General features: G+C 43.9%; 1 protein-coding gene across 1 annotated transcript in view; it reads left to right on the top strand.

The window, feature by feature from the left end:
* Nucleotides 1–702: 702 nt before the first annotated feature.
* Nucleotides 703–14,373, top strand: part of LOC131244137 (uncharacterized) — a 41,555-nt gene continuing 27,884 nt past the window's right edge. The window contains exon 1 of the mRNA XM_058243790.1: nt 703–1,095. Coding sequence (XP_058099773.1) covers nt 703–1,095 — 393 coding nt within the window. The remainder of the gene's footprint in view (nt 1,096–14,373) is intronic.

Genomic DNA, 14,373 nt, shown 5'->3' with positions numbered 1-14,373 from the left:
CCTCCTCCAACCACTACCACTAGCAGAATGGAAGTAGGACAGCATCTCTATGGATATTATATCTGGGCTTCCTAGGACTCAAAGAAAGCATGACTCGATTTGGATTATTGTGGATAGTCTGACAAAATCTGCCCGATTCCTTCTCATTCGTACGACAAATTCGACTAATGATTTGGCAAGGCTGTACATTCGTGAAGTCGTTCGATCTTACGAGGTTCCCCGAGAATCATATCAGACCGAGACTCCTGGTTTACTTCTACTTTTTGGAAAAGGTTGCAAGAAGAACTGGGCACAGAACTCAAGTTTAGTATGGCCTTTCATCCTTAGACAGACGGGCAGATAGAAAGGGCAAATCAGATTCTGGAGGACATGTTAAGGGCATGCATTTTGGACCTCAAGGGAAACTGGGATGATCACTTGGCTTTTACAGAGTTTGCCTACAATAATAGTTTTCAGTCCAACATAGGCATGGCACCTTACGAAGCTCTTTATGGTCGCCCTTGTCAAGCTCCTCAATATTGGGCAAAAGTAGGAGAAAGGAGCTTGCTAGGGCCTGAACTCGTCTAAGTTACTTCTTAAGTGATCGATGTTATTTGGAAATGACTATGTGTCGCCTAGAGTAGACAGAATAGCTATACAAATAATCGCTATCGAGACTTGGAGTTTGCAACAGGCGATCATGTATCCTAGAAGGTTTCACCTATGAAGGGCTTGATGAGATTTGGGAAAAAGGGAAAGTTAGCACTTCGTTTCATTGGGCCATTCGAGATCTTGAATCATGTGAGAGTCATAGCATACCGCTTGGCACTACCTATCGTGTTAGCTAACATACACAATGTCTTCCATGTATCTATGTTGAAGAAATACATGCCAGACGAGTCGCATATCATCAGCTGGGAACAGGTTAAACTTACAAACAACACTTCCTACACAGAGGAACCTATCCGCATCATGAACAAAGAGCAAGTCCAACGGACAAAGACAATACCGCTGGTCACAGTCCTCTGGTTGCATCATGGAAAAGAAGAGGCAACTTGGGAATGGAAAGTAGAGGTTAAGGAGAAGTACCCCCACCTATTCGACGACACATCACAAGTAATTTCGAGGACAAATTTTTTTTCTTTTAGGGGGATAGACTGTAACACCCCGCACTTCTGATACACGTGTGTTATAGTAAACCCTTGGTAGTATAACTGTGAACCTAATTAATAAATAGTTCTAACTTAAACCAAGGCAGGGAGAAACCTTCAACCATTTGTCGAAACCATCCATCAACACCTGGGCACGTCACCGAAGTCTCGTAGAAACTAAATAAGACCATGCACTAGCCACATGAGTAAACCTAACTACTAACCACCCCAGATTCAAAATAACCTTCACCAATGGGACAACCATCCAATCCTTAAGTGGAAAGGAAAGAAAATAATGCAATCAAAAATATCGTGAAAGGGAGCTAATGAATAACTAACTAGAATAGCTACTATTACTAAGGGTCCTGTATGACCATTGGATAATAATTTTAAACCAATTTCACCAAGGGATTATTAGAATCTACTATAGAGAGTCAAGGATCACATAGTGTGGCCCCCCTGAGTCTTAGTATGGCCAATCCTCGATCAAGGGCCCCAATCATGGCCATCAAAAGAGATGGCCGGAGCAAATCTCTCACAGACATCACGGTGGGCCCCACATTCGTGGCACATGTGCACCTGAGACGTGCACCCACCACACACCAAATGGAGCATCGGGTCAAACAACATTTGACCCGATAGAAGTTATAAAAATGAGGAAAATTCCTCTCTCATTTTCAGTCCAACCTGAGGTTTGAATTGGGCAATACTCGTCCACCCAAACTAAGGCCCACCATCATGATTAGGATCATCCATCTTGACCGGACGGCAGATCCGACCAGACCCACGTCAACTGGGCAAACCCATACACGCACACATGCACTTAGGAAGAGGCCAGATGGTGGCATGCATCGTTCTCCCTCCAATGAAGAGGGTCGGGTGACTGCCACATCAGCGATCCGACACGTTGGCTCATTTTTAATCTCAACCGATCGATGGGAGTCTCTCTCGACACTTCCTGTAACACCTAAAAAAGGCGGACAACCAGCTGGGAGGCGGAAAAGGCATGGGAAACCTTTCCACTTCAGGCAATCACATTGGCACGATCCGAGCCCCTCCCTGAGTGCTGTGGACTAATCTCGGCTGTCCCTGCTAAGGCGGCAACGACTCTATCCAATTGAAGCTTCTTACACATGAGAATAAAGCTACAGCCGAATTTCTAAGGAGATGATATCAATACCGTGATTGCTAACGAGATAAATGGGCCCCGTAGTGATCTGGGGCCCCATCTGATCCATACAAGCGGACTAGATCGCCACTTTAACCGGACAGAAGGAAAATTTCATTAGAGGCTTTGCCTTCTTCTCCGTTGAGCCGACAAACCCACCACGATGTAATGGGTCCTTAACTTGATCAGAAACGTTTTTCCAAAGGGTCACATTGTTAAGAATCCATCCCACGTGATGGATGGGCCCCATGCATTCAAGAAACTAAGATGAGAGCATAAATTCAGCACCCTATCTCAGTAATTAGATGGATCATACAAACACTCCTCCTAGCTATAAAAGGAGAGCGTGCATCTTGGAATTCGCACCAAGGGTAGAGAGAGAAAGGGGAAATAGAAAAGAAAGAGTGAGTGTGGGAATAGTGAGCTCGGTGCCGCACCGCACCAACTCGACCCGTTTAACTCGAACCAAGTTGGGTCAGTACAAACCAGTAGCACCACTACAAGGGATAGAGAGGGAGAGTGGGAATCAAAGAAATGGAGAAAGGGAGAGAGAGAGGAGGGGAGAAAGGTGAGTGAACTCGGTGCCGCACTATACCAAGTCAACCCAGTTAATGTCGAGTTGTGTCAGTGCAGACCAACTCACCATACCCAGAGAGGAAGAAAGGTTGAGAGAGGAGGGTGGGTGAGTAAGCTGATGCACTCCCATCCTAGTCCAAGTCGGCCAGTCCAAGTTGCAGGGCTCAGGCCATGTTGTGTCAGGCCTAGGCATGGTGGGCTCTGGACGAGGGGAAAGAAAGGAGAAAGGGTAGCAGAAGGAGATAGGGACGTTGACCCAACTGCCAGTAGTGTCGACTCGACCCATTGCAGTAGCTGTATAAGTGATAAGGAGTCCCAATGAACGTGCAGGACGATCCAGGTAATGCCCGAACGCCCCCACCTCAGTAGTTGTGTAAGTGATAAGGAGTCCAAACTGAACTCAGCCACATCAGCTGAGCCGAGTCCAAGCTGAACTACAGCAACTGGGTCAAGTCCAACCCCCCCCCCCCAAAAAAAAAAAAAAAAAAAAAACTAACGCAGTTTAGTCCAACTCAGCCCTTATATGGCTAGAAATTTGAGGGCTAGGGCCCTGCCACGAGAAAACCAGAAAATGGCTTCAACCAAGCCACCCAATTGAGTTGACCCGAGCTTGAACTAACCAAAAAATTGCCTATTTTAGGGCTAGGTTCAGCTGAACCACGACTTGGAATTATCAGTCCAAATCATAGTGGATTTGCACAACAAGTAAGCCTAACCAAACCATTAGATGAGAAGTTCTATATGTGTATAGTTGTTAACTACATTATAACTACAGGACTTTTATCCCAACTCTCCACCAAATCAGGCACAATAGAAAGGCCACATTTGGACCAAACTTCATTAAAACAACCTCTTAGGTATGCGAATAAATCGGTATATGAAACTCCTTCCTAAAGCCTATAGTAGCTTTAAAACATCTAATTTTAAAAAAATTGTGCTAATTAGGACAAGGGATAGCCTAAAGGCAAGATAACCTATCACGAAGTCTCGATCAAGCTATAGGGTTAGGCGATAACTTCTTCCCCTTAATCTTTCCATTTCAAAATTAGTTTAAGTAATAGTTTTTATTAGAATCCCAATTGTTTTCTCATAGCACGCGACTTCTTACACTAGTTATGAATTCTTAATACATTATTTATATCTGATTTATAATTGATAGTTGTGAACCATGATTACGTGCGATAGTTACTTACATGATAACTCCCATTTTAATCGATAGTTCACATCATGACTTATTGTGATTATTATGCTTAATATATGTCTGTCATGCTATAACTATATATTTTCCCGGGAATTATTATAAGTCATTTATAGATCTATATTCACTACACTTACTAGTGGGTAATCCCTCTTGTGTATGTGAACCCATACTTAGGATGTAATAAGATGGAGCGTGGTAGTACCCCATTCTCGGCTCCTAGTGTCCATATGCCAGATTCCGATCCTGGGATCCTACCAGGAAGATTTTTTTTTTGGTACATTTAATTCATAATAAGCATAACCATAAGATTACCCAATTCACAAATGCAACATCATCATCATATATCCACTAATATAATCATTTGAGTACAATGCAAAAAGGGAAAAGTACATATATCGAAAACAAAGCTCCAGAATACAACTGCACGCTCCAAGCTCAATGCTACTGCAACCTAATAACACCTGCACGCATCTATCGTGCATAAGCTTATAGAAAGCTTGGGGGTGGTGAAGGTTGTGCACAAGGTAAGAGTTAAGAATACAATACAATGCCATAAATCAGACAATGGAATAAGTAGAAACACTGACAAGATACAATATCAGAGTAAGCAATTTAGATCAACCATATAAATGAGGAGCCAAAGAGAGCCAAATATCAAATACCGAGGGTACAATGCAAGACGTAAATCCTGCCAAGTCCGTCTAGGCCATATAAATGCAGAAACATGGTAACCCAAAATGCTAAGTACTGCAGATGCAATGTAATATGCAGTGCGAATGAAATGACCAAGCCGGAGTGTGAAGTCGGGATGATAGTATGTAGTATCGTAGGCTACGGGATCCATCACAAGGGACTTCTATTCAAACACGTCCCATACCTAATTTGGATAGTCAGACTTAATGTGGTAAACTCCTGATCTCAGGTTAGTCGCGCACCCAACCGAAATCCTGGCCATGCGAAGGTACACAATAATTAGTTGCGCACCAGCAGCCCAAGTGGGTAGTGAATGAAATGAATACATAAGTATGCAACTCCTGCTCAATAAGTCCATATATCAATACGGTTTCTCTCTGAAAAATCACCAGGGCCTATTACACTTCAAACCAGATTGTCACCCCATCGCGTGTAACAAGGTGAGTAGAAGAGACCTCACTATTCGCCTGCCGATATTGGGCCCGGCTTGTCGATAGCGGACCCATTCCTCGAGTTGGTCAGACTCAGCCTAGCATTGCTCCCTCCTCTCGAGCAGGTAAGGTCGTACCCCCTTCCAACCGACCACGACACAATGAGAGACGCAGCCTAACGATATATGGCCCTCATGTGCTCATGCATCCACTCGGTCTAGACGTTGAAGCAACCTCGGAACCAAGAGGGTTTAGGGACTTTCACCAGGGGATATCTATAGCACCCCATGTAGACCAGTATCCATTCCGGCCATCCACGATATGCGTGGAGGCTACAACCCCGATGTCGCTAGGGCACATAATGCAAGACGCATGAGTCATACAATCCATCCATGCATCAATCCGCGCATACCATGCGCTCATGTGAATAACCTCCGCCTATCAAGGAGTCTCATAACAATCTGTCTAATGAAATATGCAATGGTCAACCACCTCTCATAACAAGCATGCAGATGATGCGTGTGGGCATGTATCATGATGCTATGCAATCACATACTCATAATCGGTATCAATGATCGACATCGACAATCGACCTCGACAATGTGAAATTTAACCAACATTGCCCCCGAGGAATGATCCTCACATATAATGGATCCATGACCTCACACAAGGGACAAATATACAACACCATGGGCCTCACTCAAGACCTTAATACACATTACGATGGGCCTTTCACATGGGCCTAACACACATCACAAAGGGCCTCAACTACGAGTCGCATATACACCCTATAGGTCTCGATAATCGGCCTCGACAATTGAAATCGGTCAATAATCGGAATCAGCAAATCGATCACGATAAATGGCCTCGATCGCTAATTGGAAACGGCCTCGATCGCTAATCGGCAATCGTTCAAGATAAACGGCCTCGATCGCTAATCGGCAATCGGTCGAGATAAACGGCCTCGATTGCTAATCGGCAATCGGTCGAGATAAACGGCCTCGATTGCTAATCGGCAATCGGTCGAGATAAACGGCCTCGATTGCTAATTGACAATCGGTCAAGATAAACGGCCTCGATTGCTAATCGACAATCGGTCATGATAAACGGCCTCGATCGCTAATCGGCGATCGGTCAAGATAAACGGCCTCGATAATTGGCACCGATAATCAGTAGATAAACAAAGCGAGGTCCATAGGTGATCAGCCGAGTAACCATAGTATAAAGATCGACACTCGGCCGTGGTTATATCAAATCTGATAGCATAGAGTCATCCGTCTATGGCGAATGGGGCCTACTTATTTGGGTTAACCCACGAGGAGAACAGGCCTAACAAAGCCTAAGGGAAGGTCACAATGAGAACGCCTAACCATCATTGCCCCTCAATGAGGGCATCTAACCAACATTACTCCCAAGGAGTGGCCCACATAAGGGATTTATAGGCAACGCAGCGGATATACATGCATCACATTGGGCCCCACATGCATCGCATTGGGCTTCATACAAGGGCCTCGAGTGTATCACAACGGGTCACGTCCATGGGCCTTGAATACATCACTTTGAGCCTCGCCCATGGGCCTTGAATATCAAGCGGGTCGCATTACATGGGCTACATTACATGGGCCGCACTAATGGGCCCAATACACCTCACAAGGGCCACAAATATAGCTAAATGGACCACGCCAAAGAGAGCCATGAATACACAACAGGTGGGCCCTGCACCTGGGCCTCAAATACATCATGTGGGCCTCATCACACGGGCCTCAAATACACAATAAGCAAGCCTCAGATATACATCACAAGTGGGCCTTGTACATGCAGCAAGTGGGCCTACTCATCATAGCTGGGCCTACCAACGGTCCAGCCAAAGGACGGCCTAAATACATCACGATGGGTCCCACTAGGATGTGGATGAGAGCTTGGATTACATCTAAAATCATTTCAATAGTGGCAGGTACAACATGTGTATCATTATACACTATCATTCTATTTAGCACATGACGCACCAGCGATGGTCAGCACCGCCCAAACATTGTCCATGTAATTCAACACTATCCAAACATTGTCCAACACTGTCCAGACCCCCTAGACGGTGTGGATGAAACATGGTGGGTCCTGGCAAAACAGATGGGCGATGTGAAGAACACATACATCAAATGGGACCCACATAACTTGTTGACATCATGCAGCGTGGGACCCACTGTCCATATGGACGGACGGTTGGGACATAACACATACCCATGATCAGGCCAAACTTGCTGATGTTGACACCACAAGTGAATTGCTGGTGGGGGGTCCATATAGTTGGACGACATGGATAACAAATACATCACAGCTAGCCCTACAGATGGACGCTGTGCAATACAACCATCACGGTGGAGTTCCACAGTTTGGGCGGATGGCAAGGATAAAACACACTACAGTGGGTCCCACTGTCCTAAACAGTGGACGGTGTGAATTGCAACACGGGCAGGGCCCTGATGGATGATCTGGTTGAAAGACATACATCATTCTGGACCCCATATGGCAGTGGGTGGTAGAGATAAACATCTAGGTGGCCCATGCCTAGATGGACGGTTGGATGAAAGGCATACATCAAAGGTGGGGCCTACCATCCAATAAACTGGACGGTGTGGATCAACCCACACGTCATGGTGGCCCACCCAGCACACGTCAGATGGAAGGTGTGGCTGCAGAGCACGGTGAGGCTCACAGCACACCGTCTAAATGGACAATGTGGATACAGTCCTACGTAACCTGATGACGTCAATCCTCACTGTTTTGTAGTGTGGTCCACTTGAGGGATGACCCACCGATAGACGGTTGGATGTGATGCATCCCATATGATCTGCCGCACAGAACTGCAGATGTCGATCCAGCAGTTTTCTGACTGGTGGATGGACGGTCTGGATAAGGCTCATTCATCATTGCTTCCCTCATGGATTAAACGCATTCGTCAGGGGTGGGTTCACACGTATGTCCCACCTCAGCCATGAATATGACTGATATTTGTGGATTTTCCACCATCCAGAAATGCTAGACGGTGAGGATGAGTCAGGCATTAGGTAGGTCCCACGTGGACTATGGGAATACAGCACATACAGCGTGTGGGTCCCACATACACGCGGCCTACTGCCGTGATTCAAGCTGATATTCTTGTTGCTCTTCATCCAGCAAGGTGGTATCACCGTCAGGTGCATCTAGACGGTGCAGCTTAAATACATAAATCAAGGTGGGTACCACGGCTAGACGGGTGGATCAAAACATACATCACAGTGTGGCCCACATACATTAGGTCCCACCATCCAAGTACACGTGGATGGTGTGGATTAGATCCATACATTTGGTGGGTTGCCACCGTCCACCGTCAGTGGACGGGTGCAAAAAAAAAGATACATACATCCCTGTTGTGCCCCGTGGGGCCCACCATAACGTTTATCTTCCGTCCAACCCATTCATAAGGTCCCAACACGGATGAAAGGGAAAAACAAATTTCATTTGATCCAAAGCTCTGTGGACCCAACAAGGTTTTCAATGTTCAATTCACCTTTTTTTCTGTGATGTGGGCCATCCGAACTTTGGATGGGCCTAAATTTTGGAGGGGGCCCACGCCAATCGGGGACCCACCTCATGAACGGTTTAGACGTCATACAAACATCATGGTGGGGCCACGGCTGGCCGTGGGTTTCGCCCGCCGCCGTGCGTGCGCGGTCGCCCCGCCAACCGGGCTTAAATTTTTTTTTTTGAATTTGGTTTTAGGGTTGCTCATGTGGGGCCCACGTAAGGTGAATCTACCCGCCAATGGCCCTCCATGGCTCAAAACAAACAAAACAAGTCCAATATTGGGCCTGTTTTGATGGAAACAAGGGATATTTCAATGGTAAACCCGCTTTTTGCCATGTGGCCCGCCGGAAAGTCTGATTGGTCCCATCTTCCGGATCGACGCCTAAAACGATCTTAGGAAAGGAATGAACGGCGTGGATTGAATCCATTCATCAAGGTGGTGCCTACACAAGTGGGCCACCAAAAAGGCTTGAAAACCAAGCTTATATTTGTGTTTTCCATGGACGTCCACCGTACGGACAGTCTGAGCCTATCACACTCATAAGGTGGGCCCTGTTTAGGTGGGCCACCAAATGATGAGTGTTGTTGATACAGTACATATAAGGTGGGTCCTACCTATAGATGGTTTGGATAGGATACAAGCCTTGTAGTGGGGTCCATTCAAGTGGGTCACATGACCACACCATCACAAAGAAGTAAGGAAAGAGAGAGTGGAAGAAAGAAGCACCCACCTTCCTTATTCCTCCTTGATGCTCCAAAGCTCCAATGGGGCTCCTTCAATGGTGGAGATGAGCTTTTTGATGGCAGGATATGGGGGATCTAAGGTGAGAAAGGTGGTAGGAATTTGGAGAGTTGGGACGTCCAAGGTCTTACTACCATGGTGGAAGATAGAGAATGAAAAAGGGAAGAGAGAGATGAAGGAGAGAGAGTAATGATGATAGCTCTCTCTCTCTCTTAGCTAGCTTTAAAACATCTAATTTTAAAAAAATTGTGCTAATTAGGACAAGGGATAGCCTAAAGGCAAGATAACCTATCACGAAGTCTCGATCAAGCTATAGGGTTAGGCGATGACTTCTTCCCCTTAATCTTTCCATTTCAAAATTAGTTTAAGTAATAGTTTTTATTAGAATCCCAATTGTTTTCTCATAGCACGCGACTTCTTACACTAGTTATGAATTCTTAATACATTATTTATATCTGATTTATAATTGATAGTTGTGAACCATGATTACGTGCGATAGTTACTTACATGATAACTCTCATTTTAATCGATAGTTCACATCATGACTTATTGTGATTATTATGCTTAATATATGTCTGTCATGCTATAACTATATATTTTCCCAGGAATTATTATAAGTCATTTATAGATCTATATTCACTACACTTACTAGTGGGTAATCCCTCTTGTGTATGTGAACCCATACTTAGGATGTAATAAGATGGGGTGTGGTAAGAAATGGACCCTCGATTTGGAGGTTATATGGGACATGGAACATTAACGTGGGATTTACCATCCATAGGTCATACGGCTTGAGTGGCTTAGAAATGACCTCTTTAACCACTTTGATTTAACCTTGTCTGACCCCTTTACCATCTCAATTTAATGTTCCGAATACCTTTTTACCACTGCAATTTAATATATGTCCCATGTCCACGTGGTTTCGATGGCCCATACCCATGTGATGGTAATCTCTACTTATTGAATTTGATTGGCCACTAGTCGATGGGCATCCATTAAACATCCTAAGGTGGGGAAATCTCATGGGCTAGGGATGATGGTCATGGGACACTATGCCCGAGCCGTCGGCCTATGCTGGGTGACGAACCCCCCGTAGTGACCCTTGAGTTACTTAAATTGGCTGGTTGTACTTGGAATAATAATGGTTGGCTAATCATGCATTCATAGCATACTAGCGATGACGGGTGGTTAATTCTGGATGGTGTAGCACGTGCCCTTAGGCTTAGTGAGATATCGTTTGCTAGCTCCTGGACCACCGACTATCGACCTATGTATGTAATGTATGATGGCTTGGTCATTATATTGTACGTGATGTGCTACGCTGATGATCGGTCTTATACATGGGTGACGAGCTCAAGTCCGACTGGATGAGCATCCCCAGGTCGATGTGCATTCACGCATCCATACATTTAAACAAGACTGCATTATGTTTGTTTTGAATGTCTTGTTGTTTTTAACTATGCTTAGCTAAGGCAGCGGTGTGTAATCCTAAGGGGACTTTACACTAATTAAGTTGGCTACTCATTCATCGAATATTCAATTGTACGAGGAAGAGCCGTAGTAGGAAGCGGCAGAATATTATGGAAGGTCCCCATCTAAGTGGACTAGGATCTTAATATTTGATTATATAGTATTATCTATGCTTGTTTATGCTATTGCACTCTCATTTTGATATACTACCGTTTATTTATTTAGCACTTAGGTTTTTGGGAAACGAGTTCTATACTCGGGTTCTGAAACCGAGGTGTGACATTAGAATATTTTTACAGGGATTATTACCTAAGGTGTTTTGGTCATGGGATGTGAGGTTTAGTTTACCGTTAGATATTTTCAAACACTTCCACTTTGTTGAGTCTGTATCTTGTAGTCTTCCATGTGGGGCTCACTACGCTCTATGACTCAACCATCACATTAATTAACAAACAAAGGCACTTTCAGAGAATCCCAGTCACGGAATGGATTTACAACAATCATCGCATCAAGATCCTTGGTAGGATCCATTGTGATCGTGACCCCTATTGACTAACCATTATTATCTCAGTTGACCAATCACAAGGGTTGTACCTACCATTATAATAATGAGTATAACCTTTTCAGCACATCACCTACCATTATGATAATGAGTATAACCTTTTCAGCACATCGACGTGGACCAATACAAAGTCACCACATGTCAACACTACATGTTTGGTGCTGACAGAATGATATGCATCCGAAGATATCTTTCACCACCTTTTCTTTGGTGACACATCTTCCATTATAAATGCGGTAGCATAGAACCGTACACATGTGTTTAGGGGATCAAAACATTGAATGACATGTGGTCGTGATTCATGTGGCATTTGAATGAGGCAACATACCCAGCACATCTATAAAAGACCTACTGAAGAAAGGATCCTAACACGGATCTGGATATTGTATGCTCGGTAAGGCCATCTCTCACGATCCTTCCAAAATTAGAGATATTCCCAGAGACATTTGGAGCTCTCATAATGAATACAAAGATTCTGAATATCTGTAAGACCCTATATTTTTATATCTTGGGTGTTATGTAAAAACGAATGGACGGAGTAGATTTTACGTAACATTACTATGGGCCCCACACACATTACATTTGTATATATTGTTCGTGTGTAACGCGGCGCACTAAATCATAGTCCCAATCAAAGTCGGGTTTGACCAAGCATCAAAAAACGAAGGGGCAATTCGAATAGATAGCATCCCTTTCTTTTGTCTATGGCCCACTATGAACATCCATTTGGATGATCTCAACCATATATCATGTAGAGGAGTGAATTTCAACCAAAACCTTTAAGTTTTCACTCGCTAGTGTGCATATGTGTGTGCACAAACATGCATGTGTGTTTAGTTTATTCTATAATAAACTGGCGATCCATGTAGAGTCTTTTCCTATTATCTCGACCGTGGGATACAGATCATTTCAGCCATTCATTTGAATCACTTAGATTAGAGTTTTTCTTCTATTAGAGATTGAATGCGGGAGAAATCTTTCCGTTTCAGTTTGTTGGTGCAATCCTAGCCATCGGTCACCTACTAGAAGCCTTTTAAAGGTCCCAGCCATTGATTTTAGGGCAATATGGAAGCCCTCTTTTGCTTCGTTTGAAATTTTCATGAGATGTCTCATTGTCGCCCATTTTATCATGTGCATGAGAAAATCTCATGAACTATCAAGATAACCTTTGTGTTCGTTCAAAAGGTGGGCCCCACAATGATCATTGTACACCGTCCACAAGTGATAGATTAGAAGATTAACCATCCATCAGTGTTTTGCCATTAACGGTGGAGTTGTCTTCTTTGTGTGGCTGAAAGACCCAGCACTTTGAATCGAGCTCTATCATTCTATCAGAGACATTCAAATGACGGGTTGGGTGACCAGAAGTCCATCCATGCAATCCAATCATGTCCATGAAAGTAGATTCCAGTAAGATCAGTGATTATTTCATCATGTAGGCTAAGCATCAAATAAATTAATGCCTAATCTCTGTAACTAAACTTACGAACCTTTGTAGAGGTTCTATTTGTGGCTATAAATAGCCCTTTTCTCTTCACAGCAATCCCTTTCCAAAACCTAGATTCGAAGAAAGTGAGAGAGGATGAGAGAATGGGTCGAGTGCGAGAGGGTGCATTTGCGTTGCACTAGCTTGACTTGACTGAGCATTTGGGTAGAGTCACGAGCATTGGGGTTGAGTCCAGACGTCTTCTGAAGCAAGCCAAAGAAGGACAAGGAAGGAGTAGAAGATAGGTGAGGAGAGTGTCTGCTCCTCTTTATCTACTATTGTCAAGTCCGGTTAGATCTGGGGGCATCTTGACTCGATGTCGAGTCAATGCACCTAGTTAGGGGGCTTTGGGCAGCACTGGTTAAGCCAAATTCAGGCTATAGATCCAAGAAAAGAAGCAAAGGTAGAAGGTGATCTTAAGGGTCGTTGGACGTTTGTGTTGGGGGTTGCCTTGTGTCAAGTCAACTTTTGCTGAATCCCACCAAGTCCAAGGCTGGTTTGGTGATCTAAACTTTGTCTAGCCGTTGTGATTCGTCGGGTAACTCACGGCCATTCTAGCTCCTTATTGTAGTTTAGTAAACTTTCATGAATAGTGTTTTTTGGGACTATGCTACCAGACTCAATCATCTACTTGTTCCAACAAATTACTGAGTTGATAACTTGGTAGGTTACTTTTAGTCAGGGTCTAATCAGACCTGGTGTGAGTATGATTCAACCAAGCAAATCAGTGACTGTGGTAAGACTCTAGGTTGCACTATTGCACAATCAGGTTTCAACCAAGTGGAATTGTATAACCGAATCATTGAGTCACTGACTTGGTTATGGGTGTGTATTTCAGGGTTGGGTCAAGATCAACAAAACCAAATAGTTAGTGAGTTATTATTCTCTCAAGCTTAGTAGACTTGTTTGCACTGGTTCAGATCCGAGATACTCGATTTGTCATCGCATCAACTCACCGAGTCATGTCGAATAGGATTGATCATTTCGGGTGAGTTGACTCAGTGAGTCTAATTACTATTTTTAAAATTAATTTGTTGTTAATTTTCTATAATTTTTTCCATAGCATCTGAATTGGATTGTGGCCTTGTGGGGACTAAGCCTAGTTGGTTCTATTAGATTGAAATCAAGGGTTATCAAGCAGGCCCCACATCTTAGGTGAGTAGGACCCTTATGTATTAGCTTCATGTGTGGAGTTTAATTAAGTTTATGGATTTTAAATTCTTACTTATATGATTAATCATATTTATTTCAAAATTTTCCTATAATTGCTTAATTGAGTTGGATTTGTGCTAGTTGGGGGTGATTTGAGTTGAACCCATTTCAATCGGAATTAGAGTTGAGGATTCCTCT

This window comes from Magnolia sinica, chromosome 4, assembly GCF_029962835.1.
Source record: "Magnolia sinica isolate HGM2019 chromosome 4, MsV1, whole genome shotgun sequence".
In the NCBI taxonomy this organism is placed as follows: Eukaryota; Viridiplantae; Streptophyta; class Magnoliopsida; order Magnoliales; family Magnoliaceae; genus Magnolia; species Magnolia sinica.
The sequence above is the reverse complement of the archived record's forward strand: the minus strand, read 5'-3'. Positions and strand labels throughout refer to the sequence as shown.